This window comes from Aegilops tauschii, chromosome 6, assembly GCF_002575655.3.
Source record: "Aegilops tauschii subsp. strangulata cultivar AL8/78 chromosome 6, Aet v6.0, whole genome shotgun sequence".
Lineage (NCBI taxonomy): Eukaryota > Viridiplantae > Streptophyta > Magnoliopsida > Poales > Poaceae > Aegilops > Aegilops tauschii.
Genome location: NC_053040.3, coordinates 139,640,187 through 139,667,524, shown reverse-complemented (window position 1 = coordinate 139,667,524; position 27,338 = coordinate 139,640,187). Strand labels below are relative to the sequence as shown.

Sequence of the window (27,338 nt, the reverse complement as noted above, 5' to 3'; positions counted from 1 at the left end):
AGAGGGACGTCAAAGCCCCAAAGCAAAGGCAGATGTAATTCTTTTCTCTGGCAAAAGACAGCAAACGAAGGAAAAAAAAAGAGGCCAATCTACCACTAGACACCCCCACACTTTTTCTGCAACGCGTACCCCACCCCCGAACGTTCAAAAAGCCTCCCCCACACCATCTTTTCCCGCACTACTCGTTTCCCCCTCCCTCGCTCCTCTCCCAGTGCACGCACACAGACGCCGGGCCAACCAAATCCGAGATCAAAAGCGGGCGGCAGGCGAGGCGATCGCCAAAAAAGCTAAAGCCGCCACCTCTGCGCCGGCCCGGGGGAGGAAAAGCGATAAAGCTTAGCGGCTAAGGCGACGACGAAAGCGAAAGCGAAGGCGGGATTTAGATAAGTAGCGGCGATGGTGGTGAGTGCCGAGTGCTCGCCTCCTCCGCACGGACGCCTCACGCGATGGAGCCGGAGATCGTGGAGATCGAGCCGCTGCGGTACGCGCCGCCGCCGCAGTGGCGGGCGCCCCCTCCTCCCCCGCCGCTCCCGCCGCCGCCCATGACGGCGTCCTCCAGCGCGAGCGCCGCGGAGGCGAGCGCCAGCGCCAGTGCCGTCACGGCGGCGCTGCAGTTCGACAGCGAGAAGCTCCCGCAGACGCTCGTGCTGGAGATACGGCCGTTCCTGCGCGTCGCCAACCAGATCGAGGCCGAGTCCCCGCGCGTCGCATACCTCTGTAAGCGCCCCCACTATAACTCTCCTTTGAGTGTTCTCTAGGACTTTTCACCTTATGACGGTGGTAGACTGCGGCTCGCTGGTGCCCGCGACGTGCTCGAGGAAATGCCGGCAGCTAAGGGAGGACCTGGGGTGCAAGATGGACGTTGAACGCCGATGTGTTTAAGTGTGCAGTGTGTGTGTCATTTGAGATCCTATCGGTGACTGTATTCGGGATAACGCGAGTACGAAACCAGCCTCAAGAGATTCGAGGTGGTTTTGGTGCCACTCGTTTCAGTTCAGGAGTATTCTATCTTTTGTTGTCATATCCTCTGCTGCTGGAAGTTCATGGTTGGTGATCATGAGTTCACGGGTGATTGGTCGTCCATTGCTGCTTTCCACCATTGCTTAAGCAACATCGATGCTATTTTAGTTACATCTGGCAATTTGGAGATTCCTCAAAGGAAGAGGGGCTACTTGGCAGCTCACATGCTTAGCACATCACATTCTTGAATCTTGAATATTCTTGTCTTTCATTTTCATTTAAAAGAAATGTGTTCTAGGACCAGATGTTAACTGGTTATATTCCAAAGGCTAGAGGGTCTGTTCTAGAATCAGCCAAAGATTCTTCCACAGAGAACATTCTTCTTCAGTAGTACTACCTTTCTGCTTATTTCCCTTCGTTAGCAGAGTAGGTTGTTGGAAGCCTTAAAAATACAGGTAGCTTGATCAGCAGGCAAGTGAAAAACATTCCTTAATTTGGGCTGCAGTACAACATTTGCGTCAGGCCGCATAAAAGGTGGCATAACTCGTGATATTGCATCACCGAAGAGCTTATGGGGAATTACCAGCAAAGAACGTCAAATATCTCAACCTACCTTTTTTTCTTTCTTCGTAGCACTGTGAATTTTGCTTGGTCAATTACTAAATTTGTTCTAATGCAGAACAAAGTACTATAATCATTGAACTATGTTGGAAAGCCAAAGTGGGTCTTTATCTACAAGAGTTGACTTTTATCATTTTACAGGTCGATTTCACGCCTTTGAAAAGGCTCATATGTTGGATCCTCGTTCAACAGGGAGGGGTGTTCGGCAATTTAAAACTACACTTCTTCAGAGATTGGAGCAGGTATGTACATGATGAAAATTAACTTAATTCGGATTGCATAAATGCAATATAAATAAATATCCTGGACATTGGAGCATATTATACATGCTGTAAATGTATATCACATCTTAGCAGATATTCCTTGTTTCAGAACATGAATGCACATTTTCTTTCTGTTACATTAAGATATATGCAACAAGTCACTATTTATTGGTTAAATAATGCGCTTATGTTGTATTTACTTTCCAAACAGGATGAGAAAAGCACTTTCTCAAAGAGGAAAGAAAGAAATGATGCCCGAGAGATTAAATCATTCTATGAGAAGTAAGTATGATCTTTTTTTCAGATACAAACCTGTATTGTAGACTACTTAAAAGTTATGATGCGGAGGCCGGGGGCAATCAAAGTTTTCATTATCTTAAAAAAGACTACTTTCTTAAGAACCACAGCTAAACCACTATCCCCAACCAAAATGTGATTTCCATCCTCTTCTGCCATTTTATAGGAAAAAGCAAGCTAATGCACATCAACTAATGCCTGTCCTGGGAGAAGTTTTGAAGGCTGTTCTCATCGGGACTGGCTTGGAGGTTCTGATACCTTTCACAAAATAATAATTATGATGTATGATGTGCCATGTAGTTAAAGTTTTCATAACTTTGCAGAGCCTTGTTGCTAGTGAAGATTTTGGCGACAAGTCAGGCTTCCGATACAATATTATTCCACTTCATCCTAGATCAAGTCAGCAACCAATCATGCTTCTTCAAGAGGTTTGGACATATTTCTACTCAAAACTCAAAATATACCTTCTGGGTATACTATTTGTGCAAGGATAATTAAAGTACAGTACAAAAAAAAAAGAATTGTGCCTTCTAATAGGGCCAATGACTCGTGATATCTTCATGTTTGGTATGATACAAAAGGCACTAGATCCTTGTTGCCAGGACTTGTACTGAGTTACCAGATGGTATTTGCCAAGACAATGACCAATCTCATTGCAGGATAAATTTTCTGGGATACAGAACATAGTAGCAATTGGCTAGTGCTATAAAGAAACTGTTTTCTCATTTCTGAAATATGGATATTTAATTCCAATGTTACGTCTCATAGGACAGAAGATGATACTCCCACGGTCCATATTACTTGTCGATGCTTTAAAGTTGTACTAAAGCAGCGGCAAGGAATATGGATCGGAGGGAGTAGTAATTCTTCTTTGGAATGAATAACCTTTAGCCTGTTACTTAGTTACTGAGCCTGCATTCTGCATTTAGATAAAATTTCTTATGATATACTATTGTGCAGATCAAAGTTGCAGTGTCTGCGGTGTTTAATGTACGCAGTCTTCCATTGGCTAATGTCAAGGGTGAAAAAAGTCAGACAGATATTTTTCGATGGCTGCAAAGTTGGTTCGGATTCCAGGTTGGCTAGTTATTTGTTCAAATATCAGATTTAGTACCAGTGGCTTTCTCTTGCATTTCAGCTCAGTAATTGGGGTTGCTTTTTTTTTGGGGGGGGTGGTGTAGAAAGGGAATGTTGCCAACCAAAGGGAGCATCTCATTCTTTTGCTTGCAAATATGCATGCTCGGTTGAATCCAAAGTCATCCTCTGCTCCAATGGTATTTATACAAGAATATTGTTTGCCTTATCTATCTTCTGGTTAACATATTAGAATAACATTTTGATATGCCTGTTTTTAGCTTGATGAAAGAGCAGTAGAGGAATTATTAGCGAAAACATTTGAGAGTTATCTGACCTGGTGCAAATTTTTGGGGAGAAAAAGCAACATATGGTAAATATATGCAGTTTTTATTTCTTTAGATTGGACTGCATCTAACTGAACATCAGCTTGAGTGAATTTCAAGGAAGTGTTTTTTCACTTGTACTGGTCCTCTTTTTATTGCACCTGCAGGTTGCCCTCTGTGAAGCAGGAAATTCAGCAGCATAAACTTCTGTACATATCTCTTTATCTTCTTATATGGGGAGAAGCATCAAATTTAAGACTTATGCCAGAATGCTTATGCTACATCTTTCATCATGTATGCAAACTATTAGTCCTTCATCTCTCCATTGCTCTCACTGCATTAATAGTTCAAACTATAACTAAATTTAGTTTTTTCTTGAAATCATCTCTGAACATTTGATATATGTTTATTGGTTTATATCGGTCATATAAATTTTCATTGCTTGGTAGTAAAATCTACCATGTAAATGCTTCTGCCAGAAGAATCTTTTTATAATAATACTATTATTAGGAGTAGTTCTTACACATTTGTTGTTGACAACAGACGAGAACAACAATAACAATAACAATAGCCATGCTTATAGAATTAGCAGGCATGTGCCAAGTGTTTGGATGTTTTTAGTGCTTGTTTTCTTTTCTGAACTATATTCTAAGTTGACAAGATAAATGGTAGATGGTTTTCCTACCAAGCAACACAGGTTCAAACCCATCTTCCTAGTAGGATATGTTGGTTCATGTGCACCTGCAAATTTGTGTGCATAAATATGGTCACATGTGCATTTTAGGAAAAAAAGGAAAGATCGAAGATCGAGTGCATTTATATTGTAAGGCTACCTTGCTCGTGTTTTTTGTATGGTGCAATGTGATCTTTCAAGCGCAGACTTTTGCAAATACGCTTGTAAATACATTCTAACTAAAAGAACATTAGATTGTGTAAAAAAGAAATACTATCTGTTTCAGTGGGAAGTGGCCAAAGTTATTGCTTTAATTAGCAGGACAAAATATTTTAAAGTGACATTCCTCGCAAAAATAGAATGATCAGTACATCCCCCTTTCAAAAATATAAAAGGGCAATTTTTTTTCTTTTGCTATTAATTAGCGCTAATCATGATTAAACTGCGTCAGCTCATCCCTGCCTATGAAAAAAGGGAATACGCTGCTCATTCCGCTAGCACTGCTGCGGCCGTCCGGCTGCCCGGGATAGCGATGACGGGCTGGGGCTGCTCCTGCATCTATTCGGGATGGGCAGGCTGAAGGCATGTTTGTGCAGTCCATTGATCGATCCACACACGAACTGGTTCCGCTGTTCGCACCACAACTACAGCCGAAGTATTCAGGGCTCATCCGCTTAATCAATACCATGTGCGTTCTTAACGGCGTGGTTGCAGCGGCTTCACTGTTGTCCGTGTCCGTGTGCCTGCTTGACCCACTGCTCTAACTTCTTATGAAAGCCGTGCACAATCCAACGGATGGCCGGATGTACATGATAGGCTGCTACCTGCTGGAGCATCCAAGTGCTATGCATGCCATCTCGACGATGAGAAGGAGATGATGAGATGTCAGTCCATGAAAAACTTGAGCCAACGGATGGATTTTTTTCTTTCGGAACTGCAGGATGAATTCTTTTCTTAAGTAATTATATAATTACTAGACCATTATACCCTTTCACTTGAAAAGGTATGTTTTAATCTCCACCGTTGATTGCGTTAGGGGGGGGGGGGGTACTGAAGCAGATCCTAATACCTTAAATAAGAGAGAATGGCCAGAGTTACCTGCTTGAATTACCAGTGGCGAGTCTCTACTCTACATCTCTCCTCCCCGCTATCTCTCATCAGGGTATCATGCTGTCAGAGAGTCTCTGTGGTCCTTTTCTTTTGCTGTTTCATAATCAACCATCACATCTAAAAGGTTTTAGATTTAGCTGGGTTGTTGTTTTATTTTGTACTGCTTCGAATTGAATTACGAGTTCCCCTAGCAAACTCTTAATCTGTGGTTAGCTTTTCCTTTCCCAGATAAGATTCTTGCAGAAAGGAGTTTAAGCAAGTGTTATGCATGTTTTTAATTAGAAAAACAAATCTACTGTCACTATTTGAGGACTATTTTTGCTTAAAAGCAATTCTTGCTTCTAAGTAGTTTCTGTATTTTTGTGCTGAAGACTTTGCCACAAAGTTAAGTCCACATTTGCGACAAAAGATAACCACTTGTTGCTTCAGATGTCATACGAGCTATATGGAGTGCTTTCTGGAGCTGTAAGCTTAATTACTGGAGAAAAGGTCAGACCTGCATATGGCGGAGAAGACGAATCATTTCTTAATAAAGTAGTGGCACCAATATACAACGAGATATATGCGGTTGGACATCCCTACTTTTCAGCAATTAGACTTAGCACAGCTTTGGAAGTTATAATGATGGCAGTATTTTTTTTGTAATGAAGGAAGCTCTAAAGAACAAAAATGGAGTATCTGATCACTCAACATGGAGAAACTATGATGACCTCAACGAATTTTTCTGGTCAGATACCACGTTTTGTTGGGTTTGCCTTTGGTACTCAGACGCAGTACTAAATATGTAAAGATGCAGGTCTGCAGACTGCTTCAAACTTGGCTGGCCCATGCGTCTCAACAACGACTTCTTTTTCACATCGACTAAGAATAAAATGTCTCATGAAACTAAGATACAAAATTCCCAATTGCCTCGTGGATCCTCCTCAGCACAAAACATTGTTGATTCAGAAGTACCTGACCAATCACAACAGGTAGTAACTATCAGAACAAGGCCATTCCACAATATGGTATACTATTTGTATCATATACCTAACTTTTTTTGTTTACGTATTCAGTTCCGAGTAAAGCAATCTTGCAGTTTTTTTTATGGGAAGCAATTTTGTATTCCCATTCATCTGTATTGAGAATATAAGGAAGTAGCCAAATTCAGTGCTTAAAGTCAATTTTATATTTTGCCTTCAGAAATGAAACATCTACTCTATGTTTTTTAGTTTCATGTGGTAATAATGTAGAAACAACGTTCCATGTAACTTAACTTAACATTCTGAACAGCCATGTTCCCTAAGCTTGTGTTTTATAATAACTTGCCACATTATTATTATTTATCATAATGCAATTTAAGCTTTTCATGTACATTCACAACTAACAGAAATGTGCATGTTTCAGTACATTCATTTTTGAATAGTTGTTTACATGTGCTCTTGTTCTCCATTTTCCTGCTATTGCATATAGCAAACTATAAGTGTGACATCTCAGCAGAGGTGGTTGGGAAAGACAAATTTTGTTGAGGTCCGTTCCTTTTGGCATATCTTCAGAAGCTTTGATAGGCTGTGGACACTCCTTGTGCTTGGGCTTCAGGTTTAGTTCTTACATTAATGGTTGGGGAGTGATACATTTTATATATTGTTTAATCACTGCCAGATCTTTTGACCCATTTTCTCATATGTTCTCTTTCCAGATTCTGATAATAATAGCATGGCATGGATTGGAAAGCCCTCTTCAGTTACTAGATCCAATCTTTTTTGAGGATATTCTGAGTATTTTCATAACCAATGCAGTACTTCGAGTTCTTCAAGGTTAATTTGGAATTTTCTTGTGCATATCTATACCATAAATTCTGACGAATTAGTACTAACACATTGATGTAACTTTCTTCCTATTGTTCCGTCTTCATTCTTCAGTGATGTGTCTAATTGTTTCTGTGCAGTGGTCCTTGATATTTTATTTTCATGGAGAACCAGGGGAACAATGAGATCTAGCCAGAAACTAAGATTTGTCATAAAACTCTCTCTTGCGGTTACATGGGCGATCATTCTGCCCATATTTTATTCCAGTTCTCAAAATTACAAGGCTTGTTCTGCTAGACGTCCTAAAAACTTTTTGGGAATGTTCTGCCTGTCAAAGTATATGGTGGCTGTGGCATTTTACCTGACAGGCAACGTGATTGGGATGGCACTCTTTTTCGTTCCAGCTGTAAGCAGCTATATAGAGACATCTACCTGGCGAATTTGCAATATATTGTCCTGGTGGTGCCAGGTATGATCTTTTACCTTGCTCAAGAGTAGAACTTGTTTTTGTTTACGTTTTGTAGTTAATATCAGAAATTGATCTCAGTGGAATACATTGTTATGCTATCTTATTTTCCAACATTTGAGTCAACCTAAATTTCCAAAAAATATATTTTTCCTTCTATAGAGCTGTTAATCAGCTCTTTGTACTGCACCATGACTTACAGATCTCGTGCATAGGCATTATACCTTAATGAAGTACTGATATATTGCCAATGATGTGTGTAGGCCCCGTCATATGTTGGAAGAGGAATGCATGAAGGCCAAGTACCTTTACTAAAGTAAAATATGTGTATTATTATTCACATACTTTGGTGGCCATTTGATGTGAGCTAAATATTCTTTCTGTGTTTCAACAGGTATACATCATTTTGGACGGTTCTTTTATCAAGTAAATTTATATTCAGCTACTACTTCGAGGTAAGAATATCTATCAGTATAGAATCTACACACCTTTTATTTTTATTATGCAACGCAATGCAACTCAAGATTTATTCAAATCAGTGAAAATGCATGTATGCAGGTCCAACTCAGTTACAATTTATAATGTATGTACGATGGTCTTAGGTTATGTTAATGATAGAACATAGTAACACCATGAGAAGTTCTGTTTGAGTGTTTGTTATTCTTTTAAGCACGCCTTAGTTTCTTATATCTACATTTATTTTGTGTGACCTCTCCTCCTACTACATTTTTTTTCTGAATACAACTTGAGCAGATTAAGCCTCTTGTGGAACCTACGAAAGAAATCATGAGGGTCAATGTGAATATATATGAGTGGCATGAATTCTTTCCACAAGGTCTTCCCCATATCTCATCTTCCCTTGTCCATTAATCATCCTTTTTACTCAATAGGGTACTGAGTTTGATAATGAACACTGAACACAGAGTGACGATTCTATCTGTTTTGTTCCAGTCAAGAGCAATGCTGGCGCAATTCTTGCTGTATGGGCCCCTATAATTCTTGTAAGAACTCATATGAACTCAAGTATTTAATTTGCATATGGCTCATAAACTAATTAATTTCGTTGCATTTTCATCAGGTCTATTTTATGGACACACAAATTTGGTATTCTGTATTCTGTACCATTTTCGGTGGAATGTGTGGTATCGTTCATCATCTCGGTGAGGTGAGGTGAAGCGCCACTAAACTCTTGACTGTTTATTTCAGATGTTTACAGATTCTTATTTCTTATACTTACTCCTAGATTCGCACAATGGGAATGGTTAGAAGTCGGTTCTGTACCTTACCAGAAGTGTTCAATGCCTGCCTTGTTCCTCGCTCAAGTCCAAAAGAGAAAAAAGGGATATTGCCTAGTTTCTTGGAAAAGAAAATATTTAAGGTTGAATCTGATCATGTCCACTTTACCTTGAAGGTGCTTTTCTTATTATTATTTCTAAGATTACACTGTTTTCAGGATTTGGGTAAATCTGAAAGACATGACCCAACAAAATTCGCTCTGGTTTGGAACCAGATAATAAATAGCTTCCGCTCAGAGGATTTAATAAGCAATAGGTACGTTCTGGTTATTCCAGTGCGACATAAGCTTCATCAGATTACTTTCTCCTTCATATTTCATTGGTTTTGCAGAGAGATGGATTTGATGACAATGCCCATGTCACTAGAGTATCGTTCTGGTTCTATTCGCTGGCCCTTGTTTTTAGTTGCCAAAAAGGTATATGGAACTGTTATTTATACATGACAGACCATGATTTCAGTGCAATACAATCTACACTACTTTGGAAATATGTAGCATTTCTCTAGGCTTGACCGCAAAAGACTAGTGCCATGTAGTACAAGTGGCAAAGTCTTCTACGGTGCACTCCGAGCCATAATTTGATTGTAAATTGCATGGAACTAATAGTAGAAGTGTTTCTATCTAGTAAAACTCTTTATTTCACGGTCTGGAAAAAATAATAGAAAATCGCGAAGTAATTATTAACTGGTGTTGATTACAAGATTTGTACAGCTTAATATCATTTGGACTACATATCTTGATTTTCACTACAAATTAATTATTTTACTAAATAATGTTGGAGTTTTACTACAATTTTTTTACTACATATTGTTTGAGTTTTACTTTTACTACAAACATTTTTTTGTAACCATATATTGCTTGATTTTTACTACAAGTTACTAGTTTACTACATATACTATCACAATTAAGAGCGGATTCCCAGTGGATGGGTTAGTTCTCCTGGCTAGAACAAGAACGCACGTGGAGGGTGGGTTTAGTTGGCTAGCCTGGCTCACTCGTGCTAGCCGGAGTGCAAAATATGTTATTCTGCGCTCAGGCTTACATCTGTATTCTGTCTATCTATAAAATGTGTCATAGAACTTTGTATAATGTTATGCTTGTCTTCCTTCCGTGACAGTTTTCAACAGCAGTTGATATGGCAGCAAATTTTACTGGAAATAGTGCACAGCTCTTCCAGAGAATTAAGAAGGATAACTACATGTTTTGTGCGATCAACGATTTCTATGAATTGACAAAAAGTATTTTCAGATTTCTCGTTATTGGTGATGTGGAGAAGAGGTAATCATTTTACTTCAACATTACCAATTTTACTACATTTTCTCTCATGTTTGCAATGCTTTGGTCGTACATGTTCCCGTGAATATTATGATGATGTTTGACAGATTCTATTCAGGGTAATAGCTGTCATATTTGCCGAAATAAAAAAGAGTATTCAGAACTCAAGTTTATTGGTAGATTTTAAGATGGATCACTTGCCTTTGCTGGTTGACAAATTTGAACGGCTGGCTGAGATTTTGGTAATCACTTCACTAGTATTATTTGTCTCTTTCCCTTTATGTTCTACACTTCACCGTTTTACTGTAACACATCAACCTCAAATCGTTTTTTTTACTGTGATCTGTAATTAGAGGATACTTTCATTGCGCCTTTTTGGCACATTGGTTGTTGGTGAGGACTAAAAGGTTATAAGGGTAATGGCAGAGATGGCTAGAATTACAGAATTAGTTTGCAGGAATACCGATGGGAACTAGGAAGGAGTTTCTTCCCAGAGTTCAGGAAATGGATAACTATACTTGTTTTCGTGTGCATTGCTTTGGTGGCCCATGAAATGGTGCAACAGAGAGCCGGCAGCAACCCAGGACTGGCTGAGATTTCTTAACTTCGTTAATTAGGGGTAGTTTTTTTTTCTCGAACACGCAGGCGGATGCCATTTATATTAGAAGAAAGTCATCCCAAATGATAGTGCCATAATTACAACGATCAACAGAAACTACGAAAACCTAACATCATGAGGAAGGAAAAACATAGACCTGGGGTAGGTTTTTTAATCTTTATCTGTTTGAATGTTAAGTTTGTTCGTTGGCAAGAGTATGGCACTGAAATTGTTTTCTGGCTCCCTCCCCTCACGCAACGCGCCCGCGCGCGCCGGGGGGTGGGGTGGGGGGGCCTAGCCGCCTCCCCCTTCGACCCCGCCTCCTTCCCCTCCTCCCCGCCGCCGCCGGCGAGCGCTGTCGGGCGAAACCGGGTGCAAGCGGCGGCGGCGGCGGGGCCCTTCTTCCCCCTCTGCTCATGGGGCGCCGGCGCGGGGCGGCTCCCTCGAGTGGCGGCGCCGGGCGGCCGCGGGGCTCAGCGACGCGAGGGCAGTCTCGCGGGGCGGCGCGGTGGCCGGCTGGTGGTGGCGCGCCGGCGTCCTGGATTCCACGCGCGGCAGGGCGGTTGCGACGCTCCCATCTCGGGAGGTGGCGCGCGGACGGACTCCTGTTGGATCCGGATGGATCTAGCGATGGGGGTCGGCCGGCGGCGCGTGGTAGCGGTGGTGCGTGCTCGGCGGCTCCGGCGCTCAGAGCTCGTCGGACGACGCGGGTAGGGCAGCGGCTGGTCGTGGCCGTTGCTCCCGCCGTGGGCGGCGGTGTGGGGAGGTCCGGCGGCGGTGGCCTCCCGGTGTCGTGGCGGCTTCACGGTGGCTCGGCGGATCGGCCTGGGGCGGCCGGCTTCTTTGGTGTCGGCTCGTCTGCGGTCGGACCGTTTCGACCTTCGACCCATCTCCTCGTCGCCGGGCGCTACTTCCATCGAAGGGCTGGCCCTCTCCCAGCTGCGGTCCATCGCTCGTCTCGCGCCCGGTGCAACAGGACCGAGCTCGTCTCGCGCATGGTGCAGCAGGACTAACCTCATCCTCCTCACGGTGTTGCAGGACCGAGCTCGTCTCGCACTCGGGGCTGCAGGACGGGTCGATGGATGCCAGTGCTAGCCGGCCTATTGGGTCTCGACGTTGGGGGTCGCCCAGGGGTGTGAAAGGTGGGACCTTTCTGCTTGTCTCTTTGGTTGGGGTAGCGGCGTGTCTCGGGTGAGGTGGTGTCAAGATCTTGGGTGCCGGGGCGGCGCCCCTGGTGGCGGTAGCGCGGTGCTCTTGGGCAGAGCCCGTGGCCTGGTGCTGCCCGGTGGCCATGGCCTTGTGGGCGGTGTGGTAGCTGGGGTGTGGCGTTCGGTGGCGGTGAGTGTTGGCCGGGGTGAAAACATGTTCTATCTTCTAACGGACCGGCGGCGGCAAAGTTGTTCCCTTCTTGAAGGCGTCGTCGCGGCTCCAGGGGAAACTCTGATCCTCGGATCGGGCGGTGGCGGCGCTCTGGTGTCGTATCCTTCCTGAAGGCGCCGCCTTGGAGTCCACGGTTCGTCGTATGCGGCTTCATCTCTTCGTGGTGGTAGTGCTAGGAGTGGTGTTGCTGCGCTCAGCGCCTATGTATCCTGCCTTGGGTGTGTGTGTGTGTTGGTGGCGTGCGTTTGTACCGGGTGATGTTGATTTTTGCTTTATATATAAAGCGGGGCGGAAGCCTTTTTCGGTAAATTGTTTTCTGGAATAAGATGAACTAGCCAAACCCCTTAAGACTTTAAAACCGCACCATCATTCTTCTTGAAGACACTGATTGCCGTTCAACGTGCAGTTTGTATCCTCTGTTACTTACTAGCATACAACGCATAGCAGTTCTATCATAGGGGATGACGAGGTATTACAGTGGGTGGAGCTGACAGACTAATTTTAGTTTTCATAGGGTCGGAGGGGGTGCTTGTAGGGTTAGCAACAAATTTGAGTGACAGCCTATTTCTCTGGTAGAGTGTATATGGCCTTCTTATATTTTGATTTTTGAATCCTATTATGTCAGCACATGTAGTGAAATTTATGCCTAATGGTTACCCAGTATTCAAACAAACAAGGCCTTCAATATGAGGTGACAATTTTACTCCAAGATATCATTGATACCCTGATCCAAGATATGCTTGTGGATGCTCAGAGGTAACAATAACATAATATATGTGATCATTCTATGCTTTTACATCCTTTGTTTTGTGGTTAGATAACAGTCTCCTCTTTCAACAGTGTATTGGATCAGATAAATTATTCTGAGACACTGATATCTGATAACGATGGAGCATTCGATTACTACAAACCAGAGCTCTTTGCGTCGATCAGCTCAATATCAAAAATTCGCTTTCCATTTCCTGCCAGTGGTCCACTCAAAGAGCAGGTCTGACATAATCCTTCATTAGCTAAGACAGAGTGCAGGAATGGTAGTAACTCTCTGAATGATGAGATGATTTGGCATATTCAGGTTAAACGTCTCTACCTACTACTTAATACAAAAGAGAAGGCTGCAGAAGTGCCATCAAATTCAGAGGCTCGCCGACGCATTTCATTTTTTGCTACTTCTCTTTTCATGGATATGCCAGCTGCTCCCAAAGTACGCAGTATGTTGTCATTTAGGTAATACTTGTGCTTTTCAAATTCTGTTAAAACTTATTTCAGGTTAATTTTGATAATATTAGTCAATGAGTTCTATGATCTAATTTGTGGCTGAGGGAAGGTATTTGTAAAATCGTCACTAAAAGGTGTTGAAGTATATGTGGATTGCCCAACCTTCTTCTAAGTTTGGACTTTTGGTTGTACTGATTGGCGCATGAAACTGGTCTCAGCTTTCACAATTTAAATAAACATTTTAGGCCTCATTGAGCAACACGTGAGAAGGGGCGTTGAGGTATAGAATTGAGTTCAATTAATGGACCACAGAGAGCGTGCCCCGCGGGGGGTGGGGGGTGGGGGGGAAGGTTGAATGGTCCTATGCAACTATACAAGTATGCAAAGAGTATGAATGCAGAAGGTAAACTTGCAAAAAATAGGGGTAATGTTTTAGAGAGGGTGCATACACCGTAACACATGCAACTTTGAGGGCGAGTGGATGGATGTGGACCACCTCATCAGTAATTGAGCAAAACTGAGGACAAAACTTGGGCGGCAGCAGGCTCGGTGGGCTCACCCTTTATTGCCAGGGGGTTAAACCAAAGTGGAGTGTGTGGAGGTATTGCCTAGTCTTAGGCATGTCCATATATAACTTTTTTGTTCTGTCAATGCATATAGAGATGTAAAATTGTTTAGGTTTTTGTGTGTGGAAAAAGCAAGAAAACATATGCAAACATTGTTTGTTTTGAGAGAAATGTGATACCTGAAACATGGATGCTTTTATCAACTGTAGAAGTAGCTGCCTGGCGGTATCATATACTGTTGTCTCCATCAATTGGCCATAATTCCTTTGTAAAAGATGAGAACTTCAGTGCAGCATTCAAATAGAACCAAAAGCCACAGAATATTGTGAGCTCTGAATTTTTTTGGGACTTTATGTTTTTCAAGTAAATCCCACCAATAAGATCATGACCACTTACCAGTAGGAGCATTTACATCAATATAGGCGAGTTATGTTGTCAACTGTAATTGTTCTTTGTTTTGGAAATTCTTGTCCATATCAATCACAGAACAAATCAAATATAGTGAACATCTGATGGCATCCTGACATCATGTAATTTGTTCAGCATAGTAACTCCCTACTTCATGGAGGAAGTAAAGTTTTCAGATGAAGAGCTTCATTCAGATCAAGATGAAGCATCCATCCTTTCCTACATGCAGAAGATATATCCAGGTCACTTTATGTTCCATATTTCTATTTTCACCCATTTTTTGTTGCAATTGCTTTTGTTAGTTATATTTTGTTACTAAGACTCCACATTCTCATTTTTTAGATGAATGGACAAATTTCTTGGAAAGGCTTGGTACAAATGTAAAAAGTGAAGACATCAGATACTGGGCTTCTTTCCGTGGTCAAACACTAAGTCGAACCGGTAATATGGAGTATTATTCTCTTTTTTTCTTTGTAAACTATCACTGAAGTCCCCACCTACAGGCTGTCTGACTCTCTCTATTGTGTACTATCTAGTTAGGGGAATGATGTATTACAGAAAGGCATTGAGACTACAAGCTTTTTTAGACAGGACAAATGACCAAGGTGCGCATAGAAACTTACAGCTTATCTTACTCTTTCCAACCTCTCATCATTAAATTTTGTTGCTCGATTTCCAAAATGAGTGGAACTTTAGATCAGCTAGCATCTGAAGTTTGATCAGATTGTTATCAGATAACTGTGATGATTTTGCCGTTCTTGTTTTCATATTTATTTGAAAACTGGTATGCTTCCAAAACTTAATCCTTTTAAATGAGCAGAGTTATATAAAGGACCCGTGGGGACAGAGCGAGAACAAAATAAGAGAAACATTCACCAATCATTATCAACTGAATTAGATGCCCTCGCGGATATGAAATTTTCATATGTCATCTCATGTCAAAAGTTTGGGGAACAGAAATCTAATGGTGATGCGCATGCTCAAGATATTATTGATCTGATGGCAAGGTATGGTTTGAAAAATATAAACCTGTAGAGTAATTATTATCTCTAGAATTGTGCTGATATTTCTACTTCTTGCGTGCTCAATGAAGGTATCCAGCTCTTCGTGTTGCCTACATTGAAGAGAAGGAAATTATAGTAGACAATATGCCTCATAAGGTCTATTCCTCTGTTTTAATAAAAGCAGAAAATAACTTAGACCAGGTAATAATCTTAGCTTAAGAATCAAAGCAGAAAAATTTGTATTGTTTTAGATCTAAGCCTCTAAATATTTTGTATTGATCATCTTTTCAATTTTATCAGTTATTTTTTTCCTACAATTTTTTGTCTGTCAACTATCTTTTGTTAAGCATAACGTGCATAACTATTAATATACTTTCTCATAGAAATATACGATTATTTTTATCCAGTTCCTCAAATGCTCTTGCTTGTTGATTATTTACATAGGAGATTTACCGTATAAAGCTGCCTGGCCCACCCATCATTGGAGAAGGGAAGCCTGAAAATCAAAACCATGCAATTATATTCACCCGTGGAGAGGCCCTACAAACGATTGACATGAATCAGGTAATGAACTGGACATTTTTTCTATAGTTTGTCTCCATAAAATACTTTCTTTCCACTAATTTCGGTGCTATCAGGACAATTATTTGGAAGAAGCTTACAAAATGAGAAATGTACTTCAAGAGTTTGTTAGACATCCTAGGGACCAAACTCCAACCATCCTCGGGCTTAGAGAGCATATTTTCACAGGAAGGTCTGTAGTTTTTCTGACATGGCTTTCAAACATACAATGTCTTTTGGATAATATGAGATTATTGTTGTGCAGTGTTTCATCACTTGCTGGATTCATGTCATACCAAGAGACAAGCTTCGTCACAATTGGACAGAGATTCCTTGCTGACCCCCTTAGGTGAGAACACGCTTCTTATTTGATCTTATAGTGTTAGCAATGATGCGATGAACCCATTCCTTATGCGCTAAGTTTTTATCCGTGCTAAAATTTAGGTTAGATATATGTATTTTTTCTAAAGGATTGAGTGTATTGTGTATGTCCATTCTATAAACACTATTTTTTGTCCAAATCATCTTTTCCACGGTTGCAGGGTACGGTTTCACTATGGCCATCCAGACATTTTTGATCGGATGTTTCATTTAACAAGGGGCGGCATAAGCAAAGCATCTAAAACTATAAACTTAAGTGAGGACGTATTTGCTGGTAAGTTAATATTTTCCTTCAAAAACTAAATTTGTCATGCCATTTTCAAAGGAGTTTCATATTTAATATTAACTTTACAGGGTATAATTCCATTTTGCGTCGTGGACATATAACTTACAACGAGTACATTCAAGTTGGCAAAGGGCGTGATGTTGGACTTAATCAGATATCGAAATTTGAAGCTAAAGTTGCAAATGGCAATAGTGAACAAACACTTAGCCGTGATATCTATCGTCTAGCGCGGCGATTCGATTTTTTCAGGATGCTTTCATGCTATTTCACAACAGTGGGATTTTACTTCAACAGCCTAGTATGCTCTCCCCCCCCCCCCCCCCCCCCCCCCTGCTCGACGTGCATGCTTGCATGTTTGTTTCCACGTGTACACTATAATGCCCAGAAGCATTGCAGTTAGAACATAATGTGTGGCAATTCCTGAGAAACTACAAAAAAATGTGAAAAGAAAGATGAAAAAATCATCAGTAGCAGAGAAAAGAATTTTTCTTCCTGCCATTTAACACCTTATCTTTTAGCTGACAATCTTTGGTTCAAATCTTACATAGAATGTAAAAGATGTTTATCTAAGTGAAGTTCATGGGTTCCAGTATAATCAATGTTTCTCCTAAGACCTGCCGGCTCGATCTTTGGAAATTTGGTAGTTTAAAGTGAACTGCTTTCAAGATTGATTTAGTCATTATTGGCCAGACCAAACTTCGCTTTTCTTTTTCCAGAGATATACCAATAGTCTGTTTTATGTTGATTATCCTCGTTCCAACCAGGTTTTTAAGTTTCACCATTTAGGAACTAGGAAGCCCTGGAACAAATACACGATGCAGAATTGCTTCATGCCACATATATCATTGGATAACCAAACATACTATTTCTCAAAACAAATGCTGATGGACCAATCCAGCGTCGTATAGGGCAAATTGTACTTGAAGTAAATTAGGAGGTTCAAACCTGAATTTTAAACTATTCACTTTGCTACAATCTTTACATAATTTGTTTACTAATGTTAGATTTTTAATATGAAAAACATTACTCCCTCTGTACAGGTCAGAAAAGTCACTCATTGAAATTTTGTAGGTTAATCGTATGACTTTTATATGCTTATAATTGTAACAATGATCCACGTGGCCCATCAGAATACTAATACTTTATATTTCTCTTTACATACGCATTTTTAAGTGACTCCTTGCATATAATATTTTTTGTCAATATGATCTTTGAGCTTATCACCAACAATAATTCTTATTGTTTCAATGGATCCATATCTTGTACAGATATCAGTTGTAGGTGTTTATGTTTTCCTATATGGACAACTATACTTGGTTCTCAGTGGATTACAGAGTGCTCTGTTGATTAAAGCTCATCACCAGAATATGAAGTCCTTAGAAACAGCCCTTGCATCTCAATCTTTTCTTCAGTTGGGACTGCTCACAGGATTACCTATGGTGATGGAGTTAGGGTTGGAGAAGGGTTTCAGAGCAGCTTTGAGTGACTTCATCCTCATGCAACTGCAGGTTGCTTCAGTTTTTTTCACATTCTCTCTTGGAACGAAAGCTCACTATTATGGACGTACCATTCTTCATGGTGGCGCTAAATATCGACCAACGGGGCGTAAATTTGTAGTTTTTCATGCGAGCTTTACAGAAAACTATCAGTTGTACTCTCGGAGTCACTTTGTCAAAGCATTTGAGCTGATCTTCCTTTTGATAATCTATCACCTATTTAGGAAATCCGATGGGAAGTTTCATGTGATGGTCACATATTCAACATGGTTTATGGCAATGACTTGGCTATTCGCACCTTTTCTTTTCAATCCAGCTGGTTTTGCTTGGCACAAGATTGTTGACGACTGGTCAGATTGGAATAGATGGATGATGAACCAAGGGGGAATAGGTGTGCAACCAGAAAAGAGTTGGGAGTCATGGTGGAATGCTGAGAATGCACATCTCCGTTACTCGGTGCTGAGTTCTAGGATTATTGAAGTATTGCTCTGTTTGCGGTTCTTTGTTTATCAGTATGGACTTGTCTATCATCTCAAGATATCTCATGATAACAAGAATTTTCTTGTGTACTTGCTTTCTTGGGTTGTGATAATTTCCATTGTTGGGCTTGTCAAGGTATATGCTTCGTCTTGAATGTCTTTGTTTTCGGCAACTGTGATACTTCATCGTTATACTGATTTTTTTTTTTCTGAAATTTCTGCAGCTTGTTAATTGTGCTAGTCGTCAGTTAAGCTCAAAGCACCAACTCATCTTCAGGTTCATAAAGTTGTTGACATTCCTGGCAGTGGTGACTTCCTTTATCCTTCTATCTTGCCTGTGCAAACTATCCATCATGGACTTGATCGTCTGTTGCCTTGCATTCATTCCAACTGGTTGGGGCCTCCTCCTTGTAAGTATCAATAGGGCACTCTACCAATTGTTCAACATTCTTTTCCACAACTGCCCTAATTCCCTCCTTACTGCACAGATTGTTCAGGTTTTGAGGCCAAAAATAGAATACTATGCAATATGGGAGCCTATTCAGGTCATTGCTCACGCTTATGACTACGGGATGGGTACACTGCTATTTTTTCCAATTGCTGTACTAGCATGGATGCCTATTATCTCGGCTATCCAAACTCGGGTTCTTTTCAATAGAGCGTTTTCACGGCAACTGCAGATCCAACCTTTTATCATTGGTAAAACTAAGCGGAGGTAACTGATGGTTTCATGCGGATGAGAACTGGATTTGTGAATATGATATATTGGTTGGTCAGGATGATAATAAGCCTCTGTATTCTGGTGTAAATATATTGTGTGGTATTACAGTATCATACATCATTCTTTGGTCCATGTCGTTGACCAATCTAACAGCTCAGTTTTGATGTAAACTTACGTTGTATCCTCAGTACCATTCATGTAATACGAAAGCGTTGTACTTTTTGGTTTTTTGGAAAAAGTGGAACTGTTGTACTATTGCTGTTGGACAAATCATGTTAGATTATATAATAAATACTCCTTGCGTCCCATAATATAAGAGCGACGGAGGGAGTATATATTAGAGGAACATGGGTCCCTTTTTTACTTATCTTTTTCTTTTGCAAAAATGGGTCTATTTCTTAGAAAAGTGAAGTGTTAGCTGTTTATGTGTGTCCATTGACAAGTTTCTAGGAGCAACGTTCTTAGTTTCAAGTGAAATGCACTTGCGGTACATTAACTTGTCCTGCGTACTCACATTATAGCCCACAAACTGGCAACTTAGAATTTTGTAATGCTAAACCTGTCTCACATGCTAACTTTTGGTTCAAATCGACCCCGAAATGAAGCCATGTCAGATGAAATATGTGGTGTGCTGAGTTGGCAGAGGGGTGGTTTTAGCTGGACTGTTTTTTATGGCAAAAGACCCTGTGTTTATGTGATCAACACGCGAGAGAGGTGAGATGCCGTAGGATCTACTAAAAGTTTGCAAAAAATACCTCATTCTTCTGCAAAATTTATTTTGTAGTCCTCCACCCTAATCTACAAGCATGTTCATCCAATGTGTTGCATGCACGCAAAGTCATTTTTACCGCTTTGGGTAGCTACCGGTGGTCTTGCTATCAATGAGGTGATGCCATATGTAAAGTTATGGGACCATATGCATGTGTATATCGAAGTATTACTCCCTCTGTCTCATAATATGTCAAAAAACGTCTTACATTATGGGATGGAGGGAGTAGTTCAAATCATCTCTTGTATTTCTGTTTTTAGTCAAATCAATGTCAGGCTGGTGGGGTCATGTCAGGTGAGGTGAGAGAGAGGCTCCGTTGACGTTGCATGTGGTGGAGTGGTATAAATCCTTGCCTTTTATTTTCTCTTTAGCAATTTCAATAATTCGTATGGATAGACTTAACACAAGAGACATGATGCAAAGGCGTCACTGGCATGTTGATAATGATACTTGTGTTTTGTGTCCTTTTCTGCTCCATGAAAATAGATCACACCTTTCCTTTGAATGTAACTTCAGCCAAAGGGTCTAGAACTATCTTGGAATCTCATGGATGTTGCAGCATAATAGTTCCTGGTCTCACATGGCTATGATTGCTAGGAGGGACTTTGGCAAACCATTATTCACTGAGGTTGTGTTCACTGTTGCTTGGAATATTTGGATCGTCAAGAATGGGAAGGTGTTCAGAAATGAGAGGCCTACATTTGTTGCATGGAGAAGAAGTTTCATATATGACATAACTTCGCTAGCTCATAGGATCAAATGTAAATACAGGGAGGACCTATTGAGCTGGATTACCTCCCTTAGCCCCGCAGTACATAGTAAAAAAAACCATTCATATCATTTAAACTATACTGTTATGTTTGAAAACATTTTATATATTTGAATTCCTGACACCAAGAGCTGTAGAACAAGATCAAACTTGTATGCATTTCAAACATGTTTTAATTTCAACATTTTAAATGAGTGAAATAAGTTATTTTTAATTCAGTGAAACCAATGTTTGGAAATAAGTGAAATTGTATTTTTATATGATTTTTTGGTTGAAATAAGTGAAATCAGTTTTCCAAAAATAAGTGAAACAATTTTCTAAATTAAAACTAATTATTCCAAATCGTTTTTATAAATGAGCGACATCTGTTTCAAACTAGTATGTGTTCGCCTCTCCAAAAGAGAATATGACGCGCGGTATGAGCGCACCCGCTCGTACCAGTAGTTGTACCATATGGCGTCGCCTCCCCTGGTCGACTATTTCCAACCGTGCAATCAGATCTCATATTTGATGAATGGAGAGGCTCCAAGTCACGAAACATAAGTAGAAACCCCACCACCGGAAGTGGTCCGGAGGGGGATTCGGCAGAAGGGCACCACCTTGCCATAGCATCGATCACGGAGGCCATGACACCAATCATCATCAGCACCATCATCCAGGTCCTCAATATCGACTCCTCCATTCACCTCGTTAATGTAACCCCGAACCTAATGTGGATTTATACGTGTATAAGAGCCATGAACACCTCGATGATGTCTCGTGCCTCTATGTCTGAGTAATTTCCCTAGTTATCGGGGATATGGAGGAACCCTAGTATGATGTAGGGTGGATACCCTAAATGGCCGATCTTTCACGAAAGGAGCGGATCCCGACTAAGAACACGAAGAACACGAGGGAAAACACAAGAGGATCTCTCAAACCAACAAGATATAGTCACACATATGCTAGATCCGAGTACACATAGAGATCACACGGTCCAAAACCAACAAAGGATGATACATAGGGTAACTGGTTCTTCTCCATGAGGAGGTCTTGATGGGGGCCACCCGTGAGGGGGTCTTGAATCCAAGATGGATCTTCTCCGTAGAGGAGCGCGGTCTCTCTCGTGGAGTAGATCCGTATGGATGAGCAAAGCTCTATCTCAGATGAGCTAAACCTATGCTAACCCTCAAATGGAGGAGGGGGAGGAGTATATATAGTCTAAGCCGCGAAGGGGTAAGTGAGGGGCGAAGGGGTACATGGGCTTCGGCCCAAGTCACGCACGCAGGCGGGGTCCGGATGATCCGGATGGTGGCCCGGATGATCCGGGTGTCGGGGGTCCGGATGATCCGGGCGGCCGTCCGGATGATCCGGCTTCAGGTGAAACCTTCGGGTGTCTTCGACACAGTTAGCCGGATCGTCCGGGTGGTCGTCCGGATCTTCCAGGCTCGGTCCGGATCATCCGGCTGGGGGTCCGGATGATCCGGGCAAGTCCTGTCTTATCCGTTCTTCCTCTTCCTTCTCCTCTTCCATGCTTGGCCTTGGTCCTTGGATCCTCCATGGTCATCTCGGTTGTACCTGAGTATATGCAAGGTCCATGCATGAGGTAGTAACCATGTCTCATATGTGGAAAGTGTCGGTTCGAAGAGGAGTGAGTTCACCTTGTGTCCAATGGCGTATGGCCGAGGTCTCGTCGTATGTCCTCTTGGGGCTTGGGGAGTAGTCGAAGTGTACATGGGGATGATCGTAGGATGCACCGCATCATCTCCGCCCCCTTGGGAAAGATCCAACCTCGGATCGTGATCCTCATCACCATGGAAACGGTTGTCGTGGACGGACTTATAGTTGGACGAAGTGGAAGACATGGCGCAATCCAAGTACTCCAAGGTGTCGCCAGAGTGGTATACATGCAAGAAAAGCAAACACAAACGACACTTAGAAATACAATGGTTAGCGCACACAAAGTGTCCATCAAGGAAGTATGAGTCCGTGAGGCAAGATTGTTCGTGAAAAAAACATATGAAGCTTAGCAAGATGATAGAGAATGATATGCAAAGCGTTCATGGGAGAAAAGCATTCATTGTGCACACAAATGTGTTGTGAATATGATCAATGCAACCATGGTGCAAAATGATGTCATAGTGAGACGGTTTATCAAGAGCATGAACATGGTAATGGATGCCAAATATGAGTATGTTATCATGCAATTGATGCTAGGCAATGTGATCATTATGTATGAATATCCCATCAAGAAATATCACAACAAATTTGCTAAGGAAATGTACAAGCTCATATACCATGGATGACATAGAAATACAAGATGCAACAAGTGAAGGAAATATGCCCTAGAGGCAATAATAAAGTTATTATTTATTTCCTTATATCATGATAAATGTTTATTATTCATGCTAGAATTGTATTAACCGGAAACATAATACTTGTGTGAATACATAGACAAACAGAGTGTCACTAGTATGCCTCTACTTGACTAGCTCGTTGATCAAAGATGGTTATGTTTCCTAGCCACAGACATGAGTTGTCATTTGATTAACGGGATCACATCATTAGGAGAATGATGTGATTGACTTGACCCATTCCGTTAGCTTAGCACTTGATCGTTTAGTATCTGCTATTGCTTTCTTCATGACTTATACATGTTCCTATGACTATGAGATTATGCAACTCCCGTTTACCGGAGGAACACTTGTGTGCTACCAAACGTCACAACGTAACTGGGTGATTATAAAGGAGCTCTACAGGTATCTCCGAAGGTACTTGTTGGGTTGGCGTATTTCGAGATTAGGATTTGTCACTCCGATTGTCGGAGAGGTATCTCTGGGCCCACTCGGTAATGCACATCACTATAAGCCTTGCAAGCATTGTAACTAATGAGTTAGTTGCGGGATGATGTATTACGGAACGAGTAAAGAGACTTGCCGGTAACGAGATTGAACTAGGTATTGAGATACCGACGATCGAATCTCGGGCAAGTAACATACCGATGACAAAGGGAACAACGTATGTTGTTATGCGGTTTGACCGATAAAGATCTTCGTAGAATATGTAGGAGCCAATATGAGCATCCAGGTTCCGCTATTGGTTATTGACCGGAGACGTGTCTCGGTCATGTCTACATAGTTCTCGAACCCATAGGGTCTGCACGCTCAAAGTTCGATGATGATTGTATTATGAGTTTTTGTGTTTTGATGTACCGAAGATAGTTCGGAGTCCCGGATGTGATCACGGACATTATGAGGAGTCGCAAAATGGTCGAGACGTAAAGATTGATATATTGGATGACTATGTTCGGACACCGGAATGGTTTCGGAGAGTTTCGGACATATACCGGAGTACCGGGGGGTTACCGGAACCCCCCGGGGAGTTTAATGGGCCAAGATGGGCCTTAGTGGAGAAGAGGAGGGGCGGCTAGGGCTGGCCGCGCGCTCTCTCCCCCTCTAGTCTGAATTGGACAAGGAGGGGGGGTGGCGCCCCCTTTCGTTCCTCCCCTCTCCTTCCCTTCCTTCCCCCTCCTACTCCAACTAGGAAAAGAGGGAGTCCTACTCCCAATGGGAGTAGGACTCCTCCCTGGAACGCCCTCCTCCTGGCCGGCGGCCTCCTCCCCCTGATCCTTTATATACTGGGGCAGGGGGGCACCTCTAGACACACAAGTTGATCTGTTGATCTATTCCAGCCGTGTGCGGTGCCTCCTCCATCATATTCCACCTCGGTCATATCGTAGCGGTGCTTAGGCGAAGCCCTGCGTCGGTAGCAACATCATCACCGTCATCACGCCGTCGTGCTGACGGAACTCTCCCGTGAAGCTCTGCTGGATCGGAGTTCACGGGACGTTATCGAGCTGAACGTGTGCTGAACTCGGAGGTGCCGTACGTTCGGTACTTGGATCGGTCGGATCGTGAAGACGTACGACTACATCAACCGCGTTGTCCTAACGCTTCCGCTTTCGGTCTACGAGGGTACGTGGACAACACTCTCCCCTCTCGTTGCTATGCATCACCATGATCCTGTGTGTGCGTAGGAAAATTTTGAAATTACTACGTTCCCCAACAGTGGTATCCGAGCCTGGTTTTATGCGTAGATATTATATGCACGAGTAGAACACAAGTGAGTTGTGGGCGATACAAGTCATACTGCTTACCAGCATGTCATACTTTGGTTCGGCGGTATTGTTGGATGAAGCGGCCCGGACCGACATTACGCGTACGCTTACGCGAAACTGGTTCTACCGACGTGCTTTGCACATAGGTGGTTGGCGGGTGTCAGTTTCTTCAACTTTAGTTGAACCGAGTGTGGCTACGCCCGGTCCTTGAGAAGGTTAAAACAACACTAACTTGACGAACTATAGTTGTGGTTTTGATGCGTAGGTAAGAACGGTTCTTGCTCAGCCCGTAGCAGCCACGTAAAACTTGCAACAACAAAGTAGAGGACGTCTAACTTGTTTTTGCAGGGCATGTTGTGATGTGATATGGTCAAGGCATGATGCTATATTTTATTGTATGAGATGATCATGTTTTGTAACCGAGTTATCGGCAACTGGCAGGAGCCATATGGTTGTCGCTTTATTGTATGCAATGCAATCGCCCTGTAATTGCTTTACTTTATCACTAAGCGGTAGCGATAGTCGTAGAAGCAATAGTTGGCGAGACGACAACGATGCTATGATGGAGATCAAGGTGTCGCGCCGGTGATGATGGTGATCATGACGGTGCTTCAGAGATGGAGATCACAAGCACACGATGATGATGGCCATATCATATCACTTATATTGATTGCATGTGATGTTTATCTTTTATGCATCTTATTTTGCTTAGATCGACGGTAGCATTATAAGATGACCTCTCACTAAATTTCAAGGTATAAGTGTTCTCCCTGAGTATGCACCGTTGCGAAAGTTCTTCGTGCTGAGACACCACGTGATGATCGGGTGTGATAGGCTCTACGTTCAAATACAACGGGTGCAAAACAGTTGCACACGCGGAATACTCAGGTTAAACTTGACGAGCCTAGCATATGCAGATATGGCCTCGGAACACTAAGACCGAAAGGTCGAGCATGAATCATATAGTAGATATGATCAACATAGTGATGTTCACCATTGAAAACTACTCCATCTCACGCGATGATCGGACATGGTTTAGTTGATTTGGATCACGTGATCACTTAGATGATTAGAGGGATGTCTATCTAAGTGGGAGTTCTTAAGTAATATGATTAAATTGAACTTAAATTTATCATGAACTTAGTACCTGATAGTATTTTGCTTGTCTATGTTGTTGTAGATAGATGGCCCGTGCCGTTGTTCCGTTGAATTTTAATGCGTTCCTTGAGAAAGCAAAGTTGAAAGATGATGGTAGCAATTACACGGACTGGGTCCGTAACTTGAGGATTATCCTCATTGCTGCACAGAAGAATTACGTCCTGGAAGCACCGCTAGGTGCCAGACCTGCTACAGGAGCAACACCAGATGTTATGAACGTCTGGCAGAGCAAAGCTGATGACTACTCGATAGTTCAGTGTGCCATGCTTTACGGCTTAGAACCGGGACTTCAACGACGTTTTGAATGTCATGGAGCATATGAGATGTTCGAGGAGTTGAAGTTAATATTTCAAGCAAATGCCCGGATTGAGAGATATGAAGTCTCCAATAAGTTCTACAGCTGTAAGATGGAAGAGAATAGTTCTATCAGTGAGCATATACTCAGAATGTCTGGGTATAACAATCACTTGATTCAACTGGGAGTTAATCTTCCGGATGATAGCGTCATTGACAAAATTCTTCAATCACTGCCACCAGGCTATAAGAGCTTCGTGATGAACTATAACATGCAAGGGATGGATAAAACGATTCCCGAGCTCTTCGCAATGCTAAAGGCTGCTGAGGTAGAAATTAAGAAGGAGCATGAAGTGTTGATGGTCAACAAGACCACCAGTTTCAAGAAAAAGGGCAATGAGAAGAAGAAGGGGAACTTCAAGAAGAACAACAAACAAGTTGCTGCTCAGGAGAAGAAACCCAAGTCTGGACCTAAGCCTAAGACTGAGTGCTTCTACTTCAAACAGACTGGTCACTGGAAGCGGAACTGCCCCAAGTATTTGGCGGATAAGAAGGATGGCAAGGTGAACAAAGGTATATGTGATATACATGTTATTGATGTGTACCTTACTAATGCTCGCAGTAGCACCTGGGTATTTGATACTGGTTCTGTTGCTAATATTTGCAACTCGAAACAGGGACTACGGATTAAGCGAAGATTGGCTAAGGACGAGGTGACGATGCGCGTGGGAAATGGTTCCAAAGTCGATGTGATCGCGGTCGGCACGCTACCTCTACATCTACCTTCGGGATTAGTTTTAGACTTGAATAATTGTTATTTGGTGCCAGCGTTGAGCATGAACATTATATCTGGATCTTGTTTGATGCGAGACAGTTATTCATTTAAATCAGAGAATAATGGTTGTTCTATTTATATGAGTAATATCTTATATGGTCATGCACCCTTGAGGAGTGGTCTATTTATATTAAATCTCGATAGTAGTGATACACATATTCATAATATTGAGGCCA

General features: G+C 42.0%; 1 protein-coding gene across 2 annotated transcripts; it reads left to right on the top strand.

Annotated features, from left to right (window-relative positions):
• Positions 1 to 362: 362 nt before the first annotated feature.
• Positions 363 to 19,587, top strand: LOC109772340 (putative callose synthase 8). Of its 2 annotated transcripts, none has more exons than XM_020331024.4 (41): positions 363 to 717; positions 1,723 to 1,823; positions 2,056 to 2,126; positions 2,308 to 2,389; positions 2,465 to 2,569; positions 3,102 to 3,218; positions 3,323 to 3,415; positions 3,497 to 3,588; positions 3,709 to 3,835; positions 5,754 to 5,891; positions 5,975 to 6,051; positions 6,121 to 6,295; positions 6,804 to 6,902; positions 7,003 to 7,120; positions 7,252 to 7,580; positions 7,841 to 7,893; positions 7,972 to 8,032; positions 8,331 to 8,412; positions 8,529 to 8,578; positions 8,656 to 8,742; positions 8,821 to 8,955; positions 9,031 to 9,128; positions 9,204 to 9,288; positions 9,989 to 10,149; positions 10,265 to 10,388; positions 12,786 to 12,880; positions 12,965 to 13,112; positions 13,197 to 13,348; positions 14,449 to 14,555; positions 14,656 to 14,754; positions 14,850 to 14,918; positions 15,134 to 15,320; positions 15,407 to 15,518; positions 15,762 to 15,881; positions 15,956 to 16,071; positions 16,144 to 16,227; positions 16,421 to 16,533; positions 16,614 to 16,843; positions 17,814 to 18,656; positions 18,745 to 18,930; positions 19,009 to 19,587. In XM_020331024.4, the coding sequence occupies exons 1-41, from the start codon at positions 447 to 449 to the stop codon at positions 19,237 to 19,239; spliced, it is 5,823 nt and encodes a 1,940-aa protein (XP_020186613.1). In that variant the 5' UTR covers positions 363 to 446; the 3' UTR covers positions 19,240 to 19,587. The 2 variants fall into 2 exon arrangements, with proteins under 2 accessions (XP_020186613.1, XP_020186612.1); XM_020331023.4 differs by having other exon boundaries at positions 6,777 to 6,902.
• Positions 19,588 to 27,338: the final 7,751 nt, after the last annotated feature.